The sequence below is a fragment of the Sitodiplosis mosellana genome, unplaced genomic scaffold (genome assembly GCF_009176505.1).
Source record: "Sitodiplosis mosellana isolate CC-2019 unplaced genomic scaffold, AAFC_SMos_1.0 Smas_scaffold_3, whole genome shotgun sequence".
Lineage (NCBI taxonomy): Eukaryota > Metazoa > Arthropoda > Insecta > Diptera > Cecidomyiidae > Sitodiplosis > Sitodiplosis mosellana.
Genome location: NW_022595246.1, coordinates 9839766 through 9862693, shown reverse-complemented (window position 1 = coordinate 9862693; position 22928 = coordinate 9839766). Strand labels below are relative to the sequence as shown.

General features: G+C 35.0%; 6 protein-coding genes across 12 annotated transcripts; 2 read left to right on the top strand and 4 right to left on the bottom strand.

The window, feature by feature from the left end:
• Positions 1-3928: 3928 nt before the first annotated feature.
• Positions 3929-5020, top strand: LOC129566465 (rRNA-processing protein FCF1 homolog). The gene is made up of 3 exons (XM_055442422.1): positions 3929-4079; positions 4178-4700; positions 4836-5020. The coding sequence occupies exons 1-3, from the start codon at positions 4077-4079 to the stop codon at positions 4913-4915; spliced, it is 606 nt and encodes a 201-aa protein (XP_055298397.1). The 5' UTR covers positions 3929-4076; the 3' UTR covers positions 4916-5020.
• On the bottom strand, positions 4925-6403 carry LOC129566464 (U5 small nuclear ribonucleoprotein 40 kDa protein). The gene is made up of 3 exons (XM_055442421.1): positions 6177-6403; positions 5963-6092; positions 4925-5845 (listed from the first exon to the last, which is right to left on the bottom strand). Exons 1-3 carry the CDS (start codon positions 6279-6281, stop codon positions 5040-5042), a joined length of 1041 nt encoding a protein of 346 aa, XP_055298396.1. The 5' UTR covers positions 6282-6403; the 3' UTR covers positions 4925-5039.
• Positions 6404-6638: 235 nt separating this feature from the next.
• LOC129566462 (T-complex protein 1 subunit delta) lies at positions 6639-13031 on the top strand. Of its 2 annotated transcripts, XM_055442417.1 has the most exons (5): positions 6639-6713; positions 6797-6924; positions 7451-7503; positions 7577-9001; positions 9089-9324. In XM_055442417.1, exons 2-5 carry the CDS (start codon positions 6819-6821, stop codon positions 9104-9106), a joined length of 1602 nt encoding a protein of 533 aa, XP_055298392.1. In that variant the 5' UTR covers positions 6639-6713; positions 6797-6818; the 3' UTR covers positions 9107-9324. The 2 variants fall into 2 exon arrangements, with proteins under 2 accessions (XP_055298392.1, XP_055298393.1); XM_055442418.1 differs by lacking the exons at positions 6639-6713; positions 9089-9324 and adding an exon at positions 12929-13031 and having other exon boundaries at positions 6720-6924.
• LOC129566463 (uncharacterized) lies at positions 9478-11952 on the bottom strand. 2 transcript variants are annotated; one of them, XM_055442419.1, is made up of 4 exons: positions 11305-11952; positions 11118-11227; positions 10561-11024; positions 9478-10474 (listed from the first exon to the last, which is right to left on the bottom strand). In XM_055442419.1, the coding sequence occupies exons 2-4, from the start codon at positions 11208-11210 to the stop codon at positions 10303-10305; spliced, it is 729 nt and encodes a 242-aa protein (XP_055298394.1). In that variant the 5' UTR covers positions 11211-11227; positions 11305-11952; the 3' UTR covers positions 9478-10302. The 2 variants fall into 2 exon arrangements, with proteins under 2 accessions (XP_055298394.1, XP_055298395.1); XM_055442420.1 differs by having other exon boundaries at positions 11815-11934.
• A 293-nt stretch (positions 13032-13324) lies between the features above and the next one.
• Positions 13325-16802, bottom strand: LOC129566460 (2'-5'-oligoadenylate synthase 2-like). 3 transcript variants are annotated; one of them, XM_055442415.1, is made up of 4 exons: positions 16745-16802; positions 15156-15277; positions 14604-15067; positions 13325-14501 (listed from the first exon to the last, which is right to left on the bottom strand). In XM_055442415.1, exons 2-4 carry the CDS (start codon positions 15258-15260, stop codon positions 13793-13795), a joined length of 1278 nt encoding a protein of 425 aa, XP_055298390.1. In that variant the 5' UTR covers positions 15261-15277; positions 16745-16802; the 3' UTR covers positions 13325-13792. The 3 variants fall into 3 exon arrangements, with proteins under 3 accessions (XP_055298390.1, XP_055298391.1, XP_055298389.1); XM_055442416.1 differs by lacking the exon at positions 16745-16802 and adding an exon at positions 15338-15478; XM_055442414.1 differs by lacking the exon at positions 16745-16802 and adding an exon at positions 15389-15452.
• A 1115-nt stretch (positions 16803-17917) lies between these two features.
• LOC129566459 (2'-5'-oligoadenylate synthase 1A-like) lies at positions 17918-21961 on the bottom strand. 3 transcript variants are annotated; one of them, XM_055442411.1, is made up of 5 exons: positions 21655-21961; positions 20645-20965; positions 19767-19876; positions 19215-19678; positions 17918-19112 (listed from the first exon to the last, which is right to left on the bottom strand). In XM_055442411.1, the coding sequence occupies exons 3-5, from the start codon at positions 19857-19859 to the stop codon at positions 18362-18364; spliced, it is 1308 nt and encodes a 435-aa protein (XP_055298386.1). In that variant the 5' UTR covers positions 19860-19876; positions 20645-20965; positions 21655-21961; the 3' UTR covers positions 17918-18361. The 3 variants fall into 3 exon arrangements, with proteins under 3 accessions (XP_055298386.1, XP_055298388.1, XP_055298387.1); XM_055442413.1 differs by having other exon boundaries at positions 20645-20828; XM_055442412.1 differs by lacking the exons at positions 20645-20965; positions 21655-21961 and adding an exon at positions 19988-20161.
• Between the last annotated feature and the right edge of the window lie 967 nt (positions 21962-22928).

The window sequence follows — 22928 nt, the reverse complement described above, 5'->3', positions numbered from 1 at the left end:
TCACACATACATACACCACAATGACACTTATATCTTGAAATGAGAAATATCCATTCCGAATGCCAAATTGGAATTGGCAAGTGATAGGGCGCTTGTGTGCAGAGAGAAATTAAAAGTTCGTTTTCGCCACGACATTTACATTAGTCACAAGGTGTGCCATTTTCACATCTAAATACTTGCGTAATTACGATGAATGCAGTCAGCTACATAAGCACGCACACATACACACACACTCTCATTCCGCAAGATGTTGCCATCAATTTAAGTAAAGCACCCTTGACGAATTCAGCCCGATTCACATTCCATTGTGTATTTAAATTCGACACTTATCAACATATAAAATGGAATGGAATCGTGTTCGTGTTGAATAAATGCCAAAAATAACGATATGAAACGTATACTTTAAGTAAATAATTTCCTTCAAAAAATATTTTTTTCGTTTTCTTTCGATATTTATATTCAGCGAAAAATATTTCGAGTTATCTAAAGATATATCAAATTCACTCTTGAAGCATACACACACACATACGATTCGCATGGAATAGAAACGAGCGTGTAGACTGAAAACGTGTGCGAATATTGATTTCATTGCGCATTTATTCTAATGATACGATGATGTATGGCTATAGCATTACATTGCAAAAAGTGATTCGCTTCGGCCGCTGGAGCGCAACAGTCATCCTCATTGCTTGTCTCATCTCGCAACAGTTTATATGGACAAAGACCTTTTTTTTCGTATGGAATGCGTCAACAACGGTGTTTAATATTTCCTTTGTTAATTTAATTCTCGCTTTGATGCAAGCATTAAGGCGAAATGGTCGAGATGCCACTAATGCAATGTCATTTTTCATCGTCTCATTATTTCATTGGAATATGTGCATAATGGCTCTGCTGCCAGCCACTTTATTTACCAATCTCATTTGAAATCAAATGGAATTTGATGAATGCATGAATTGACATGATATCCATTTTTATTCAACGCAAAAAAAAAGTGTGGTGATTTTGCCTTTTCGTCGAGTCGCATCAGACTTTTGTGTGTGTGTGTGTGTTTAGCACAATAAGAAGTATGATTGAAATGGAATAAAGTGTTAGTTTGCCACATTTTATGCTTTTCATTAGAAAGCGTCAAATAAAAATGAAGCCGAATAAAGAAACAACAAATGGCGAAACAATGAACTAGAGCAAAAAATGGAATATGCTACATCAAAGATGTTGCGAGCACGTAACACGAGCGGCTCGTTTGCAACAAAAATCATTTTGTAATTGCTACACTTTTTGGAATCCTCCACCGGAATACAAATGCCTGTTTGTGAAATACCCCAAGGGCCAAAGAAAATATTGTTTCGAAATCATCGGGTGCGCTTCTTTACTTCTCACCACACTCGAGAAGAAAACAACACGTGAACACTGGCTCGTTCAAAGTCCTTCTAATGCCCTGTGTGTGAGTGTGTGTGTGTGTTTTTCGTATCTCATTTTTTGCCGAAACAAAAATAGTCAACACCGAAATAATAAATGGACGTGGGTTATTTTTCCAGTCGCCTCGTAACAAGGGATGCTGCTCCACACAGTCACCGTGTATAAAACTGAAAACGGACAACTGTGGAAATTGGAACATGTAAAACATGAACTTTGTGTATTCGATATTTTACAAAATAATGTGACATTTTCGGTTATTATATGAGATTTAATGTGTATCCAATTCGGCTTTCTTTGAGGTCATTAAATCGGCATTTACACGATAACACCGGCTGAATGCACAAAACATCACAAGTCAACATGTACAACAATATTGGAAAAATGTTTCGGAGCTCATAATCAACCCTCAAATTAAGGCGTTGTCGATGATGTTTTTAAACTTTGTAGGAAAAAAAATAAATTCTCATGCCAATTTCCGTTTGTGTTCTTACTCATATGCACTCTGGATTCTTGATCATAATTACACATTGGCAATAATACACACTCACATAGGCGATTCCAATCAAACTAAGTCATTAGCATCTTATGAAGATTGAGTTTCACGTTATTGCAGATTAATATCAGTCTCGATTTTATAGCATTTTTATGGTTTTCATTCGAAGGAAAAGAATCAAAACATCCAAAAGACTTCAGAATACAATTATTATCAGCATAAAGATGAAGAGTTTTCTTTTCTTCGACAGTGCGGCAAATAAGATTTATAATTTTATTGTCTGCTGAAATCGAATTGGATATAAATAAAATAAGCGAAATAAAATTTATTCTTGCATACAACAAATGATACTAACTCGTTTTTTTTTTAATTCGCCGGCCAAAGAAGAATATAAACTGAGAATAATGATGTAACGTGTAATTATGGACACAGATCATGCTAAACAAATAATATCAAGCAATTTAACGGCCACTGAATAACATCGGAACGAATGCAACGCAATGAAACTCTTGGCGCATACACACATTCAATCGCTACCCGTCTTACGTGTTGAAATGGCTATTTAATGTTTAATTTACTCGGTTTCAGATAGCAAATGTGAGTTATTCTTGTTTTGTTGCTTTGCCATTTTGAATTCAGATTCAATATGAAGTTTCATCATTGTTTTGAGTTTGAGATTAGTCGAATTGAATTTTCATGTAATTTGGGAATTATCAATCGAATCGATTGAGATGCTCTTTGTGTAGTCTTCATTTGAGGGAAAAATACGACTTTTCGATCTAAGCTATGTAATTCTTGGTTGATTCCAACAAGAACTTTTTTTTAATTGAATGTAATAAGGAAAAAATAATCGAAAATTTTAGAATTTCGAAAAACCTCTCATTTAAGGAAAAAAAGAAAAAAGAAAACCAAAAATTGAAGAAAATCAAAAAAAACCTTTTGGTTTTTCCTTCAAACAACCATACAATTCTATGTGCAAGCCTCCAGCGGTGTCCCCTTTCGTTTGGCAAAGGCAGACATACACACCAGAGGCAACTCAATATTTCTGCATCATCCATCCATTGCCAGACCTGGAAGAGAAGGAACAAAGGCAATCAATCAAGCAATTTTACCAACGAATCTCACTTACCTCGTACTTACGTGCGGATTCGAACCTGCGACCCTTTGATTACTAAACACACTACTTAACCACTTGACCATTGCGCGGTCAGTTTGTAGTGCGCTCTATTTTTGACCGTCAATAGATTGTGTGGTGACGAAACGCTCATTTCCGTTGATGCTGTTGTACGTTTGCATATTATTGTTGTTGTTGCTGTCGATAGCACCGATATTTATAATATTTGATTGAATATTGCGTACACCGTACAAACTGCATATTTTTCTATTTGCAATCTGAATTTTGATTCTCGTCCCTGTCTGTAATTGGAATTAGGTTCTTCTTGTGATTAGTCAATGCTCTGAATGAGAATATTTTCGCATCAAGGTTAATCACACTGAATCTAATAGTTTGAGCATTAAAATCCTATCTTTCAAATTAACTAAAGTCTATGAGCACTTGAAATGGACATAAAAGAATCAATAACATTGCTTCATTTCATGAAATGTGTTGAAAAATGCCTAACACAAGACAATGCATGTAATTGGCAACGATAAACATGTTTTACATACAAAATTCATGTCGAATTCAACACGGCAATCGTGGCAATATAATTTATAACAAAAAGATAGAATAACTATCGCATAATTCTTTGCACAATGCATTTTTTGCTACATTATAATTCACAAACTCAAACGTGATCCAGCCAAATGCTAGAAGAACCACATTTCTAGGTTGATATTGTTATTCTACTGATTTCGATGTTCAAATCCGATTTTCATCGTATTCAATAAAATCACCAATGTTTCAGTTGTTGGTTCAATTTTCTGATATAAAATTGGTCAACCGCCATAAGATGGCGTTGTGTTCCTTCAAACATTAACGATTTGACAACACATGCGGCTGTCAATGGAGTATATCATGTGGTATTCTCTGTTTACACTTATAACAAACGTGTTGATATAAGGCCGCTACTCTGCGTTTATGTGATTTCTTTGATTTTTGAAGCGAATTCGAAGACGGAAGCTAGAAGTTTTTCCTCAAGAGATATAAATTAGGCAAAATATCAAAATGGTAATTTATAAAATCTTGTATTTTAAAAAGGATTCCCAAAAAAAACTTGTGTTTTCATCGTGATTCTAACCTAAAAATATGCTTTGTTTTGATCAAAGGGAAAGAAGCAGTGTAAGGTGAATTCGAAACAGAGGAAGGCGCAATTGAATCGTATGATCAAACCGACAGATTCCCGACTCAAAGCAAAAGATCGTGCACCACCGAAAAAGAAGCCACTCGACCCACAAGAGTTGAAAATAACCGAAGCTCCACAACAATCGTCAGCACTCTTTTTCCAATACAACACACAACTAGGTCCACCATATCACATTTTGGTCGATACCAATTTCGTGCATTATAGTATCAAAAACAAATTGGATATTATTAAAAATATGATGGACTGTTTGTATGCCAAGTGCATACCATATATTACCGATTGTGTGATGGCCGAATTGGAAAAAATGGGCCAAAAGTATAAGATGGCATTGAAAATTGTGAAAGATCCACGGTTCCAGAGAATAACCTGCATGCACAAAGGCACATATGCCGATGACTGTATTGTGAATCGTATCACACAGCACAAGTGCTACATCGTGGCAACCAATGACAGAGATTTGAAGAATCGAATTCGCAAAATTCCAGGTAATTTGAAATGTTCAGGCAAAACTATGAGTCACTTCAGTTTCACTAGACCAAAATCGGCTTTAGGAACGAAAAAACTGAAAATTCTAAAAAAAATCAATCGAATTAACGCAAATCCTTCTTCTTTTTACCAAGGTGTTCCTGTCATGTACGTTTCTCAGCACAAGTACACCATTGAGCGAATGCCGGACGCCTACGGAGCACCGAAGAATTAAAACCCATAACTTTAAATCGAAATCGATTTTATTCAATTCGTCATTTTGTTATTTTATAATATTTGAATTAAAAATAAATGGAAATTTATTCATACACAAAAAAAATCATGAAAATTGATGTGATTTATGCGTCGATTTCGCCTAAATAAAGATTCTTGTCGCTTGATCCAGACAGGACGATTGGTTCGTTGGGATGGAAATCGACATCGTTGACGCTGCCATTGTGACCAGGGAGTTTGTACAAAATGCGACCGCTGCTAAAATCCCAGATATAAACAAAGCGATCACTTGAGCCAGCCGAGACTCGCGTACCGTCCGGTGACCAGCAGCTTCGAAGCAAATTCTTTTCGAAATTGTGTTGATGGCCCATAAATGTTTGAATGCAACGTTCGATCGGTGCGTATGGTCGGATATCCCACACACGAAGCGTATTATCCATGGAGTTCGACAAAATGTACGAACCATCTGGTGATAGTGTCACACCAGTTACAGTATCTGAGTGGCCAGTGAGTGTGTATACGATTTCATTTTTACGAATGTCCCATACTTTGACGTCGTTATCGATGCCACCACTCACCACGTATTCGCCCGTATCATTGAAACAAACGGCCGTCACTTGATAATTGTTGTCCAGTGTGTGTACCACTTGCTTCTTACGCGGATCCCATATTTTGATCGTACAATCATCCGAACCTGATACCAATGTCGGATTGCCTCTGCGCGTTGCACACACCGAATTCACAAATCCAGTGTGACCTTTGAGCTTTCGGATACGCTGTGATGTTGGCACATCCCAAATCGAGAGAGTTTTGTCCGTTGCACAGGTATATACATTCGAACCATCGGTCGAGAAATGAGCTTCCATGATTGCACCCGTGTGTCCAGTCATCATGCTCACATTTTCACATTCGTCGTACACAGTCCAGAGTACTAAAAGGGAATATTGAACATGAATTATTATTGGATTGAAAATTATCGAGAGCAATGAGAGGAAAAACCAAAAGAAAAAACAAACGAATGTTCCTGTAGAACAGTGCAAACACTTACAAATCTTTCGATCGAAACCGGTGGAGAGAAGATGTTCACCTTCTGGATGAAATTCACAACCAAATACCTCACCTTCATGACCCTCCAGAAGCATAATCGGCGAAAAAAGATTCGATGTTCGTTTTACACCCTAAAAAAAACACACATTTTAAGTCAGTAAAATTGAATTTCTATGTAAATTCAATGTATTCTTTGTGCTTGTTAAGTTTCTTACGGTTTCAAGAAGTGCCTTGTCCCGGCTTGTAATAGCAACCAACTCATTTCTCGATCGCTTTAGGTCTTGAATAGCAATGACTGAATCTGCGGCACGTTTTGCCATTTTCGATGAATTTTTTTGTTAAATTTTCTTAAAATTTTACAATCAAAACAATTTATTTGTTGGTTAATCGTTTTGATACGTACAAGAAATGTATGTGCTAGGCTTGACAGCCGCTTTCATTTGATTGGGTTGACCATAGTGCGGTCGAAGTGTCAGTCTTACCAAGGTTCACCAAGTTTGGTATAACGAATAAATTTTGTTTGAATTTTTTTTATCAATTTATTAATGATTTTCCTTTGAAAAGTATCAAAAAAATTCATTTTTTCCCATTTTTGATAAATATAATTGTTTTAAGACGCGCAAAATGAACCGAAGAAATTAAAAAAAAACATTCCGCCAAAACTCAGCGATGGCAAGCCTAATGCGAGCTGTCAATCAAAACTTCAAACCAATTCAGTGCTTTGGCTCAATACCGCAACAGTGATTCATTCAGTGAGTTTTTATTTGAAATAGAAATTTGCAAAAATCCGAAATCATCGGCCATCCAAACTAATTATTTTTGTTAATTTCCAAAGTATTTCACATCAATAAGGAACGATGGCTCCAAAAGGTGGTTTAGTTAAGGTAAAACCCGTCGGTCAGGCCTATAAAGACAAAAGCAAACCGGCTGATGTTCGTAGCAGCAACATCAATGCAGCAAAAGGTAAAGAATTTCCGAAAAAATTGACAAAATTCTATGAATTTCATGTTGATATCTGGTGTTTATGTGTTTTTAATGGTGAAAATCTCATTTCCCGACGTTTGCATTGTAAAATCATAGTAGTTTTCAGTGTATACGTGATGAAAAAAACATTTGGTTTATTACGCTCTTGTTTAGCGTTCCATTGGTTAGTCATGGGTTCTAGAAGTATCGATTGTTGTTGGGCACGTTGTTTAGTCTAAACTTTAGAAGTTTTTGTGCATAAAATGGAAGAGCTTGATAGAATTTGGGGATTTTTCAGTGTTTCACAAGGATTTTTATGGAATTTCGAGTATTAAAATTGTTTTATGCATTTCTTTGTATGCATTTTCAAGTCATATGACAGTTGACAGCACCAATCAAGCGGAAAACTTTTCAATGGCTATTCGATCAATGTTCTGCGATTTTACATCAAACATCAATCTTTCGAATGAAAAGCAATGTAAAGTGAGTTAATATTAAATCAAACCAATCTTTTTTCCGATTTCAGCTGTTTCCGATGCCATCCGTACGAGTTTGGGTCCTCGAGGCATGGACAAAATGGTAAGAAACTTATTGTGACTTCTAATTTTTGTCCGATTTTTTCCAAAACTAAAACCAAAATTGCGTATTTTAGATCCAAGCCGGAAATGGTGAAGTCACAATTACAAACGATGGTGCCACAATTCTGAAGCAAATGAATGTGATTCATCCAGCTGCAAAAATGTTGGTCGAATTGTCACGTGCGCAAGATGTTGAGGCTGGTGATGGTACCACATCGGTTGTCGTTATTGCAGGAGCATTGCTTGAAGCTGCTGATCGTTTACTTCAAAAAGGTATTCATCCAACCGCAATCTCAGACGCCTTCCAACGCTGCAGTACGAAAGCTGTTGAGATTCTCACGGCAATGTCAAAGCCCGTCGAGCTATCAGATCGTGATAGTTTGATCAAAAGTGCATCTACCTCACTTAGCTCGAAAGTTGTGTCACAACAGGGCAGCATATTGGCTCCATTGGCCGTCGATGCGGTGTTAAAAGTCACGGAACCGGGTCAAGAGGAACGCGTTGACTTGAAAAACATCAAAGTCATCCGTAGTTTGGGTGGTACCATCGAAGATACTGAATTGATCGATGGTTTGGTGTTCACAGAACGAACGGCCGGTGTGAATGGACCGAAACGCTTGGAAAAGGTGAAAATCGGTTTGATTCAATTCTGTATTTCACCACCAAAGACTGACATGGACCATAATGTCATTGTGTCAGACTATGCCGCCATGGATCGTGTATTGAAAGAAGAACGTGCCTACATTTTGAACATTGTCAAACAAATCAAAAAAGCTGGCTGCAACGTTCTATTAGTACAGAAATCGATCTTGCGCGACGCCGTCTCCGATTTGGCCATTCATTTCTTGGACAAAATCAAAGTTATGGTTGTCAAAGACATTGAACGTGATCAAATTGAATTCGTATGCAAAACACTTGGATGCCGACCAATCGCATCGCTCGATCATTTTGTAGCCGAAAATTTGGTGACAGCCGATTTGGCTGAGGAGGTTGCTAGCGGAACGAACAAATTTGTCAAGATCACCGGTATTCAAAATCAAGGACGTACCGTTTCAGTCATCGTACGTGGATCAAACAAATTGGTTTTGGAAGAAGCAGAACGATCAATTCACGACGCTTTGTGCGTTGTTCGATGCTTAGTTAAGAGAAAGGCATTGATTGCTGGTGGTGGAGCACCCGAGATCGAATTGGCTTTGCAATTGGCCGCTTATTCAAACACATTGGAAGGTGTCGACGCCTACTGTTTCCGTGCATTTGCCGAAGCATTGGAAGTGATTCCATCGACATTGGCCGAAAATGCGGGTCTCAATCCAATCACCACGGTGACTGAATTGAGAAATCGTCACGCACAAGGCGAGATCAATACTGGCATCAATGTACGTAAGGGATCAATCACCGATATTTTAACCGAAAATGTCGTGCAACCGCTTCTCGTCTCCGTATCTGCGATCACATTAGCTTCAGAAACCGTTCGATCAATTTTGAAAATTGATGATATTGTGAGTAGAACTACATGCAATTATTGAAAGAAAATTTATTTAGAAAAAAATAAAACTAAAACTTTCTCTTTTGTTTCGATTTGTCAGGTCAACACAATCCAGTAAATGAAAGAATAACATCCTCTACCACATCATAACCGTTCACAACAATTTCTCAGTTTACCAGTACACTACATTTAACTATTTTTTCATACGTACATCGATCGATTCTTGATTGTGACATCGATGTTTATGCACTCACTATCAGTTCTGTTAACAGCATTAGCGTTAATTTGATTAAAAAGGCAAATAAAAAACGTGCTTATTAACCAAAATCTAGAAAATCGGCGTTGATGATTCGAAGTAGAGTATTTTATTTGATTTCTAGCGATTCATTGGGTATTAAATGGTATTTCTCTTGGTAGTCATCCAATTCAGATGGTAACGTTGAAACTTTCGCTGTAATTTTTAATGACATCAGGTAGATAATATCAACGTTTTTCAATGTTTTTTTTTTTGTTTTATTCAGATACAAAATAAAATGCAATAAATGCAATGCTTACACTTTTGTATGAAAATATGCTTAAATTAATCAGAATCAAACTTCAAAAAGTTTTCTTAACATAAAAAGTGCTTCGATTTGCTGGCACTAGAGCATTTTTTTCTTAATATTCTATCTTTTGAACAAAGATAGTTTGTTGATGATAAAGCTGAGCTGGTTAAAATATTGTTTTTGAGTAATATATATGTTTTCTTAAACATCTATTAGAAAATGGTTAATGAGTTACATTTAATGTAAAAAAATGATTTCGTTCTTATGAAAAAAATAGAATAACAGATATAAAAAAACGTTTATAAACGAAAACAACACGAGCTGCCTTTTGAACAGTAATTACAGTTTTCGCTGAAGACCACGTCAATTTGTTTTGTCTTAAAATCGTTAGAAAGTAGATGAAAAAAGTGACAGACAGGTTCACAATCGATAACTAATACGAACTGCTCTTTCATTCGACGATGGAATTGTAAATGTAACGTCATAGTCTTCGTGTTTTTCTCCCTCAGCTGAAACCCATGTCACTTTACTATTGTAAATTTGTCTTGAAATCGTATTTTGAACAATTTCCTTTGTTTGACTTTCGTCACAGCTTGATGCCCTTGATGAAAGTATCGCAAACTGGAAATACTTCCTAATATTTTCCAAACCACCCCAAAGTTTATGATCTGTGTGGAATTGTTCATTGCGAACTTTTAAATCAGGAAGCCTGGAAAAAGTTTCAGTGCTAACCAACCATTGTATTTTTGTTGGATTGTTTTCGAACATTTCACCTAAATTTCAAATGTTCGAAATTTTTCAAATAATCAATGAAACGTTTGAAAGATCTTAGATAAGACTTGGTTTCCATGTTTTGTTCTTTCTTTGCTGCGTACACGGCAACTAGTTCAATCAACGTTTTCGCACCTGATACATAATCGTTGAAATGCAAAGTTTTATACCTAAATAAAAAAAAACAAAATTCATTAAATCATGATCCAATGCAAAAAGGAAGGTTTTGCTTCATACGAAACCAAACAAGACTTACCAAAACCTTGCAATGCGCACCATTTCGTTAACGAAACCATCTTGTCGCTTCATGAAGCGTATTACTGCATCCGTCAACGAACTGGAATACATGTAGCCGTACTTTTTTGGGTCCTTTTTGATGTATGCCAAAACTCGTTGCTGCTGAGTGTTGATCAAGGCATCACCTTGAAGCTGAAGACCATTGGTAAAATTCGCTGCTGGCAAAATATCGAACTCGAATCCCAAAGCTTTGAATTGAATTGAATGTTTCGTTTTGTGCACATCTCTTATATTGAAGGAATCCGTCATGGTGAGAATGTTTTCAAAGTCATCTAAAACATCTCCGAACATGGGCCGTTCGTCATTGATGAACAATACGCAATCAATATCTGAACCGATGATTGTTATTTTTTTACCGATGCTACCGGCAATGCAAACACGACCAACATCAAATTTACTTTTTGTTTGAAGCAATTTGATGATCTGAAAAGATTTGACAAATGAGAGAAAATATTTTATCGAATAGCTACGGTATTTATTGCGAGAAATATATATTTGTATAATAATGTGACTTACTTTGTCGGCGCAGACTTTTGCATCATCACTTGGGATGATATCCGCAGCCAATTTTTGAAGGGCTTTATTCATTGCAACCTCAAACGGATCCATTTTTCTTCGTTGTTTTACTGAAATTATTTGTTAAATTAGATTTTTACAGTTGCCAACCAAAGGTTAAGTATGCCCACTGCCGAAAAATATGTACTTAGAAATATAGACGCAATACGCAAGATTCAATATGAAATGCCCGAAAACGAATTATTAAAAAAAATGCGCTGTGTGATCGTGTGTATCAGTCCACACCCAGTCAATGCTATTTATTAATTTGTTTATAATCTGACTCCGCGATTTGTTATACGAAATTTATCTTCGGATTCACAGTTGTATTAGTACAAGTGCTGTCGATGCATATATTGCAGAGATCACTCCAGTAGTAGTGCAAACTTTAATGTAAACATCTATTGAAAAATCATCTAGTAGCCTGCCTTTTCTTTGGTTTTGTATAGCTAATACATGGGGCAGGGACGAAAATAAGTCGGTTCTTCATCTTCTTCTTATTATGAAACAATAAATCCCGTTTATTTTATTATGTTATCATGGAGTCAAATTATATACAATTTTTTGTCTGCGTACAGCGATGAACCGAGCAAAATTCTATTTCTTTGTTAAGAATCCGCTTTTCATTCTAATATCTAATTATACTTTAGACTCTTACCTTCTGTTCGAATTAAATTTTGTGATAAAGAAGTCACTGCAAAGCAACAAGTTAAGAAAATAATTTTAGTGGAACTGCCGGCTCTCTTTGTTTACAATAATTCACTAAGACGTAATTTTGCACACAGTGTAGCCAGTGATGACATTTATCTTTTGTCCGATTGGTACAGCTGATTGAACTATTGCGCGCGATTCAATTGAAATTAAAAATTGAACTTTAAAATCGAGACTTTTTTCACCAAATTGTGTTATCGTATTTTAATCGTTTTTTGTTTAATCAAAGTCAAATCATGTGAAACATATGCAAGCATTTTGGAATATTTTCCTTTGAAAAAGTATACTTTCACATAAGAAAATATTGTTTCAAAGCATTCCATTGTTATGAAATCATATTTGTCACATAGATGGCACTCATAAGCTAAACACTCGTACTCGCAACTAAACAACTTGTTCTACGCAAATATCTTTTTTTACATCAACGAGACAAAACAACAATAATTTGACGATCAAATTTGAATTTTCAAATTTGGAGTATGTATAATTGTATATTTTTAATTTTTGAGTTATACATAGCCGTAGAAATCAGAGTTTGACTCAGGCGACAGATATATGCTTTAGCATAGCAAAAATATCCGCATATTTTTTTGGTTCGTCCACTCTCAGTATATAACGGCACCCAGCTTCATCGAGTATCAGCATGCACACTAAACGTAGTAATATAGATTATAGAACGGTTTGTTTACAAAGAAAAAAAATTGTTTATAAACAAAATCTTCCAGAGATACAGCGCAATGTATTTAGACGGCAGCAATGCTGTCCTATGTTAAGGTTTATAGCGCTGTATAGTTCTGGTAGATTTGGTTTATAAACAATTTTTTTCTCCGTAAACAAACCGTCCTATACTACCACGTTCAGTGTGCGTGCTGATACTGGATGAAGCTGGGTACCGTTATATACTGAGAGTAGACAAACCAAAAAATATGCGGGTATTGTTTCTATGCTAAAGCATATATCTGTCGCCTGAGTCAAACTCTGGTAGAAATAGTAAATTTCGAAATTATAAAAGGAAATTATGAATTAACGCTATTACAACTGTATTGGTTTCGATTTGTCAGGTCAACACAATCCAGTAAATGAAAGAAAAACATAATCTACAACATCATAACCGTTCACAAAAATTTCTCAGTTTACCAGTACACTACATTTAACTATATTTTTCATACGTATATCGATCGATTTTTTATTGTGACATCGATGATTATGCACTCACTATCAGTTCTGTTAACAGCATTAGCGTTAATTTGATTAAAAAGGCAAATAAAAAACGTGCTTATTAACCAAAATCTAGAAAATCGGCGTTGATGATTCGAAGTAGAGTATTTTATTTGATTTCTAGCGATTCATTGGGTATTAAATGGTTTTTCTCTTGGCAGTCATCCAATTCAGATGGTAACGTTGAAAGTTTTGCTGTAATTTTTAATGACATCAGGTAGAAAAAAAACAACGTTGTGTTTTTATGTTTTTTGTTTTATTTAGATAGGAAATAAAATGCAATACATGCAATGCTTACACTTTTGTATGAATGCCCAAATTAATCAATATCCAACTTCAAAAAATTATTTTAACTTGAAAAGTGTCCTAATTGGCCATGGTGTTTGCAGACACTAGAGTGTTTTTTGTTAATATTCTATCTTTCGAATAAAGATAGTTCGTTGGTGATGAAGTTGGGCTGGTTAAAATATTGTTTTTGAGTAATATATATGTTTTCTTATACATATATTATATAAATGGTTCATGAGTTACGTTAAATGTAAAAAAAATTGATTTCTTTCTTTTGGCAAAAATGGAATAACAGATATATAAACGAAAACAACACGAACTGCCATTGAACAGTAATTACAGTTCTCGCTGAAGACCACGTAGAATATTTTTGTCTTAAAATCGTTAGAAAGTAGGTGAAAATAAAATGACAGACAGGTTTACAATCGATAACTTATTTGAATTGCCTTTTCATTCGGCGATGGAATTGTGAATGTGACATCACAGTCTTCGTGTTTTGCATTAGATGGATACCATGTGGAATTGGAATTGTAAATTTCTCTTGAAATCATTTTTGTTAAAACTTCCCTTATTTGATTTTCATCACAGCTTGATGCCCCTGATGCAAGTACCGCAGACTGGAAATGATCCTTAAGAGTTTCCAAACCACGCCGCAGTTCATCTGTGTCGAAATGTTTATTGCGAATTTTTAAATCAGGCAACCTGGAAAAGGTTTCAGTGTCAACGCCAACGATCCATTGTCCATGCATGTTTGGACGATACACCGGCTGTGGCTCAAAAAGTTCATCCAAACGAGCCCTACGTGAATCGGCAAGACTCTGTAAACGTTTATTCGATTCGTTTGCGTAATCTTTTAGCAAATGAATAGATTTCGTCCAGTTTTTCGCTAAATTGTTATATGGATTTACTGGATCCATAACACGTGGTCGATCTTTATCGTCATCCGTTTCAAAATGAATATTCAAATTGTCGAAATTCTTCAAATAATCCATGAAACGTTTGAAAGATCTTAGATAAGACTTGGTTTCCATGTTTTCCTCTTGCTTTGCTGCATACACGGCAATCAGCTCAATACAATTTTTTCCACCTGACCGATTACGTAAATCGTTGAAATGCAAAGTTTTAAACCTAAAAAAGAAACAAAATTCATTAAACCATGGTTCCAACGGAAATAGCGCATTCTCGCAGGACTGAAAATAAAAAGGTGATACGAAACCAATTAGGACTTACCAAAATTTTGCAATGCGCACCATTTCGTTAACGAAACCATCTTGTCGCTTCATAAAGCGTACTGCTGCTTCTGCCAACGAACTGGAATACATGTAACCGTACTTTTTTGGGTCCTGTTTGATGTGTGCCAAAACTCGTTGCTGCTGAGTGTTGATCAACGAATCACCTTGAAGCTGAAGACCTTTGGTAAAATTAGCTGCTGGCAAAACGTCGAACTTTAATCCAAAAGCTTTGAACTGAATTGAATATGGCGTTTTCTTCATATCTTTATCGTTGAAAGAATCGGTCATGGTGAGAATGTCTTCGAAGTCATCTAAAACATCTTCAAACTTGGGCCGTTCGTCATTGATGAATAGCACGCAATCAATATCTGAACCGATAATTGTTAGTTTTTTACCGGTACTACCGGCAATGCAAACACGGTCAATATCAAATTTACTTTTTGTTTGAAGCAATTTGATGATCTGAAAAGGTGTGTTAAATGAGAGGAATTATTTTATCGAATAGCTACGGTATTTATTGCGAGAAATATACAAAAGTAATGTGACTTACTCTGTCGGCAGAGACATTTGCTTTCTTCAACTCTTCATCACTTGGAATGATATCCTTAGCAAATTTTTGAAAAGCTTTATTCATATCAACCTCAAATGGATCCATTTTTCTTCGTCGTTTTACTGAAATTAATTGATAAATTAAATTGTTACAGTTGTCAACCACAAGTTAAGGACGCTCACTGCCAAAAATATGCACTTAGAATTATAGACGCACTACCCAAGATAAGTTACATTTATATAAAATGCTGGAAATTTAATGTTCTAAAAAATGCGCTGTGTACTGGTGTGTATCAGTCCACACCCAGTCAATGCTACTCAGACAAGAATTTGTTTATATTTTGACTCCGTGATTTGTTATAAATAGAAAGGCTTACGAAATTCGTCTTCACATTCACAGTTGTGTTTGTACAAACGCCATCAATGCATGTATTGCTGTAATCACCCTAGTAGTGGTGCAAATTTTATTGCAAATACAGTACGCCCCCGCAAATTAGAAACCCGAGAATTAGAAAACCTCAGAAATTAGGAATGAATTCCAGGTTTGAAAATTTGTATGGAAAATTTCTAATTTCCGGGGTTCATTTCTAATTTACGGGGTTTCCGAATCATTTCATTCAAGACAAAGGGAAATTTACTTCATTTTTAATGAAAAAACGTAATGAAAGTCTTTTCCATTTCGTTGAATAACTATATTAGCAGATCAGCTTGGGATTTTCAACGTTTACCATGAAGTTAAAAATTAAGTCAAGAAGTAAATTGTTCCATATTGTCTGCGTCAATCATCAATCATTAACAAATCAAAACCGATTTGTTCCATCAGAGAATTTGCATATACAAACTTGTATATAGAATGCTAACGTTTTCTGTTTACTATCGTAAGATAGGTCATCATTCATTTCGGTTTGTTCCGAGGAATAGTTTAAAAGTAAAAAGTAGTCCAGTAAAATAAACTAACAGACTTACTATATATTTTTAATCACTAAAATAACTTGATTGAACAGTGTTCAATATATTGTTTTCAATTAAGCAAATCATTCCCCCTATCAGTTTTTCATTTGATACACCGTTTTTGGATGAAATTGAAAAATCCTCAGAAATTAGAAAACTCCGCAAATTGGAAATGGTCTCGGGACATTTCATTTCTAATTTGCGGGGGCGTACTGTATTAATTACAAAATCATATAGAAGCCTGCCTTTCTTCAGATTCATGTAGCTATGAGTATATACATAGAAATCATTTGCACTAATACATGGAGTAGGGACGGAAATGAGCCGCTTCTTCGTCTTCTTCTTATTGTGAAATTCATTTTTATTTCTTAGAACACAAAGAAATTTCTAATATTTCTACCGTAAAATAACCTCTAGTATGGTTTGAAGTCATAATACAAAACATTAGAAGTCACATTGCGTTCTAGGAAATAACAATGAATTTCACAATAAATCCCGTTTATTTCAGTACCTGATTATTGAGCGAAAGTACATACATACAATATTCTGTCTGTATACAGCGAGCAAAATTCTATTTCTTTCCCGAGGATCCGCTTTTTATTCTCATTTCTAATACCTAATTACACTATGGACTCTTACCTTTTGTTCGAATTAAATTTTGTGATAAAAAAAAATCACAGCAACGCAACAAGTTGAGAAAATGATTTCAGTGGAACTGCCGGCTCTCTTTGTTTATAATAATTCACTATGAGGTCATTTTGCACACAGTGCAGTCAGTGATGCCATTTTTCTTTTCTCCGATTGGCACATCTGATTGAACTATCCCACGCGATTCAATTGAAATTAAAAATTCAACTTTGAAATCGGGACTTTTTTCACCAATTTGTGTGCTATCGTATTTTAATCATTTTAGTATAATCAAAGTCAAATCATGTGAAACATATTGCATGCATTCTAGAATATTGTTCTTGAAAAAAGTATGCTTTCACATAAGAAAATATTGTTTCAAAGCATTCCATTGTTACGACATCAACTTTTTCACATAGATGGTACTCATTAGTAAATTACATGTAAACTAAACAACTTGTTTTGCACAAGTTTTATTTTTCCAATCAATGAGACAACACAACAATAACTTGATGTTCAGTTTGAATTTTTAAATTTGGAGTGCGTATATTTTTAATTTGTAAGTTATAAAAAACAGTAGAAATTGTAAATTTCAAAATTATCAAAGGAAATCATGAATTGACTGTATTTGTTTTGATTTGCCAGGTCAAAACAATCCAGTAAATGAATGAAAAACATCCTCTACAACCCGAGAAGATTTTTGTTCCTTTTTAGCACATGAACTGGTGCCGTAAAGTCATACTAAACTACTCAAGTATTTAAGATAATGCTACTTTTTGACTCTACAATATTAGAATCGCAACGATTCAATTGCTTTAATTTGCTTAATTCGGCAAGCGAATACTACGAGCAAATACTCAATGAAAATTCCGAAACGTATCGTATGGAGTAAATGCCAATTTTTTTCTCCTTTAACACTCATTCGAAGCGAAGAAGAAGAGGAAAAATTTGCATCTTTCCTATGCCGGGAGTCGAACCACGGACCTTCTGATTGCCGGTCAGAAACTCTATCCATTGAGCTACGAACATTATTGCAATTCTCATTTGAGCGCATTTTTACCTTGTAAGGTGATCATACCAGAGAAGAATTTCGTACCATAAACGTTAATTTGATTTCTAGCGATTCATTGGGTAAAACTTTGGCTGTAATTTTTAATGACATTGGGTAGAAAAAAAAACAACGTGTTTTTATATTTTTTGTTTTATTTAGGTACGAAATAAAATGCAATACATGCAATGCTTACACTATTGTATGAAAATATGCTTGGATTAATCAAAATCAAACTTCAAAAAGTTTTCTTAACTTAAAAAGTGCTTCCATTTGCTAGGCACTAAAGCGTTTTTTTGCTGATATTCTATCTTTTGAATAAAGATAGTTCGTTGATGATAAAGTTGAGCTGGTTAAAATATTGTTATTGTTTTCTTATACATCTATTAGAAAATGATTCATGAGTTACATTAAATGTAAAAAATGATTTCTTTCTTATGGTAAAAATAGAATAACAGATATATAAACGAAAACAACACGAACTGCCATTGAACAGTAATTACAGTTTTCGCTGAAGACCACGTCAAATTGTTTTGTCTTAAAATCATTAGAAATTAGGTGAAAAAAAGTAACAGACAGGTTCACAATCGATAACTAATACGAATTGCCGTTTGATTCGACGATGGAATTGTGAATGTAACGTCATAGTCTTCGTGTTTTTCTCCCTCAGCTGAAACCCGTGTCACTTTACTATTATAAATTTGTCTTGAAATCGTATTTAGTACAACTTCCTTCATTTCATTTTCATCACAGCTTGATACGGTTGATGCAAGTATCGCAAACTGGAAATACTTCTTAATATTTTCCAAACCACCCCAAAGTTTATGATCTGTGTGGAATCGTTCATTGCGAACTTTCAAATCAGGAAGCCTGGAAAAAGTTTCAGTGCCAACCAACCATTGTATTTTCGTTGGATTCCTTTCGAACATTTCACCCATATCTGGACGATATACCGGTTGAGGCTCAAAAAGTTGATCCAAACGAGCCGCACGTGAATTGGCAAGAACCTCTAAACGTCGATTTGATTCATGTGCATAAGCTTTCACCAATTGAATCGATTGTCGATCCCAGTTTTTCGCCAAATTGTTATATGGATTTACAGGATCCATAACACGTGGCCGACTTTTGTTCAAAACTCGGTGCTCGTCCGTTTCAAAATGAATATTCAAATTGTCGAAATTCTTCAAATAATCAATGAAACGTTTGAAAGATCTTAGATAAGACTTGGTTTCCATGTTTTCCTCTTGCTTTGCAACATACACGGCAATCAGTTCAATACAATTTTTTGCACCTGACCGATTACGTAAATCGTTGAGATGCAAAGTTTTAAACCTAAAAAAGAAACAAAATTCATTAAACCATGGTTCCAACGGAAATAGCGCATTCTCGCAGGACTGAAAACAAAAAGGTGATACGAAATCAATTAGGACTTACCAAAATTTTGCAATGCGCACCATTTCGTTAACGAAACCATCTTGTTGCTTCATAAAGCGTACTGCTGCTTCTGCCAACGAACTGGAATACATGTAACCGTACTTTTTTGGGTCCTGTGCAATATGTTCCAAAACTCGTTGTTGCTGAATGTCGATCAACGTATCACCTTGAAGCTGAAGACCTTTGGTAAAATTAGCTGCTGGCAAAACATCGAATTCAAATCCCAACGCTTTGAACTGAATCGAATATTTGGTCACGTGCACATCTCTAATGTTGAAGGAATCGGTCATGGTAAGAATATTGTCGAAGTCTTCTAAAACATCTCCGAACATGGGCCGTTCGTCATTGATGAATAGCACGAAATCAATATCTGAACCGATAATTGTTAGTTTTTTACCGATGCTACCGGCAATGCAAACACGACCAATATCAAATTTACTTTTTGTTTGAAGCAATTCGATGATCTGAAAAGGTGTGACAAATTAGAGGAATTATTTCATCGAACAGCTACTTCATTTATTGCGAGAAATGTAGAAAAATAATGTGACTTACATTATCAGCACAGACTTTTGCATCCTCCCTTGGGATGATATCCGCAGCCAATTTTTGAAGGGCTTTATTCATCGTAACCTCAAATGGATCCATTTTTCTTCGTCGTTTTACTGAAATTAATTGATAAATTAAATTTTTACAGTTGTCGACCGAAAGTTAGGTATGCGCACTGCCGAAAAAATGCTCTTAGAATTATATAGGCAATACGTAAGATAAATTACATTTATAAAAAATGCCTTAAAACGGATTATCGAAAAAATGCGCTGTATATTTTGTGTATCAGTCCACACCCAGTCAATGCTACTCAGACAAGAATTTGTTTATATTTTAACTTTGCGATTTGTTATACGAAATTAGTCTTCATATTCGCAGTTGTATTAGTACAAATTCGGTCAATGCATGTATTGCTGTGATCACTTTAGTAGTGGTGCGAATTTCAATGTAAACATATATTGAAAAATCATCTAGTAGCCTGCCTTTTCTTCGGTTTTGTGCTACACAAAATGAGTATGTACAGTGTACACAGGAAACATTTGCACTAACACATGGAGCAAGGACTGAAATGAGCTGCTTCTTCATCTTCTTCTTATTGTGAAATTCATTTTTATTTCTTAGAACACAAAGAAATTTCTAATATTTTTCAACATAAAATAACTTCTAACTTGGTTTGAAGTCATAACAAAAAATATTAGAATTCGCATTGCGTTCTAGGAAATAACAATGAATTCCACAATAGATCCCGTTTATTTCACTATGTGATCATGGAGTCAAAGTACATAAAATATTCTGTCTGTATACAACGAATAAAATTCTATTTCTTTCCCGAGGATCCGCTTTTTATTCTAATTCTAATATCTAATTACACTATAGACTCTTACCTTTTATTCGAAATAAATTTTGTTGTAAAAAAAAGTCACTACAATGTAACAAGTTGAGAAAATGATTTCAGTGGAACCGCCGGCTCTCTCTGTTTCAAATTGATTCTGCGGTCATTTTGCATTTTGCACACAGTGCAGCCAGTAATGACATTTGTCTTTTGTCCGATTGGTACAGCTGATTGAACTATCGCGCGCGATTCAATTGAAAGTAAAAATTGATTTTCAAAACCGGGACTTTTTCCACCAAATTGTGTTATCGTATTTTAGTCGGCTTTGTTCAATCAAAGTCAAATCACGTAAAACATATTTTCAAATATTGTTCTTGAAAAAAGTATAATTTCTCATTAGAAAATATTGTTTCAAAAACATTTTATTGTTATGAAATCATATTTGAATGGGCAAGCGGAATAATGAAACGTAATTCTGTTTTTAAATGAAGTGCCTCTGAGAAAAATTTTCAGTAAAAAAGCCCCACAAAAATATTGTCTGAATAAGATTTTCATACAAATTTTTATCAGACAATATTTTTGTGGGGCTTTTTTACTGAAAAATTTTCTCAGAGGCACTTCATTTGAAAACAGAATTACGTTTCATTATTCCGCTTGCCCATTCATTTGTCACATAGATGGCACTCATAAGCAAATCACTTGTTCTCGCAACTAAACAACTTGTTGAAATTGAACAACAAAAATATCATTTTTTACATCAACGAGACAAAACAACAATAATTTGACGTTCAGTTTGAATTTTCAAATTTGGATTACGTATATTTTTAATTTTCGAGCTAAACATAACCATAGAAATAGTAAATTTCAAAATTATCAAAAGAAATTATGAATTAACGCTATTACAACTGTATTTATTTTGATTTGTCAGGTCAACACAATCAAATAAATGGAAGAAAAACATTCTCTACCACATCATAACCGTTCACAACAATTTCTCAGTTTACCAGTACACTACATTTAACTAATTTGATTAAAAGGCAAATAAAAAACATGCTTACTAACCAAAATCCCGACGAGAAATTTGCGGTAAAATAGGTGTACGTCGACTATCCGTCGCATATCCGTTTTTGAGTGCGGATACTCGCAATGCGAATAGGTATCCACAATAAAAGTTGCCGCAAAATGTTATCGCTGAATACCCTGCGACTATTCGCGCTGCGATAAATGTGAAGTTGTAACTGGATCGAGTGTGACATTTCGACTTGAAACTTCGTACAACCAACGTGAAGTTGGCTGCGTTCGACGGACTTTTTCGTATTGCGACTATACGTAGAATAGTCGCAATGCGATATTCCGCAAATTTCTCGTCGGGAATCACGATGTATTTGATGTTGATGTTTCGGAGAAGAGTATTTTATTTGATTTTTTTTAGATATTCATCGGATAATCATTTAATAGAATGATTGATCACCAAACAATTGTATTGTTGCTGCTGTTATTACCATCGAGTTTTGCACACCGGCCAAAATGACCATTTATTGTCTAACAAGTGTGGTTGGTACAAGAAAACATATTCAGCACGTATACAATGAGACATGTGCAAATAACATGGATGATAGATACAAATATTAAGCCAAGGTCAAATATTAGCTTAACTGGTAATAATGCTGCTAACAAAATAGTCCAAATTAATGCAAAGAGTATTACCGGTCCGAGATAAGGAATAAAGGGAAATGGTGAGAATACGAACGATTTCAGCTGTGGATTCGAACATCGACTCTTGATTATATTTTGTTTACATGTTCTGCATAAAGCAATATAAACAACTTTCAGGTGTTCCAAATGAGGAAAATTCTTTACACAATATCCATTGTGTATCATCGAATTACAGTTCTCTCCCAGAAGAAGATGAAGTTTTTGTAAATTTTGAAAATCATCTATATTAAATGAATACCCTGTTACGATATTGGATTTAGCGAACTCGCTATCTAGCTCATCGATTGTGGCTTCTGTTAGGCTTTCGGCACAATGCTCTTTAATGCTGGCCATGATTGGTTGATCCACATGTTCCTTCACTCTTATTTCTGATAATAAACTACCAAAACAGCGTAACAATCTCAAGCTGAGTTTGGTATCTCGGATCGTTATGCTATTCTTTCTAATTTTAAATTTCTTCTTGCTGCGAAATAAACACCAACAACCTGAATCGATTCTAACCACCACTGTCCTTCGACTGTATCTTCGTGCATATATTGAATTGGCCACGTTGTTTAGATGTAGGCTTGAATCGGCTACATTCAAAAGATCTTCAAATTCCAGGTTCTGTAAAATGTGTT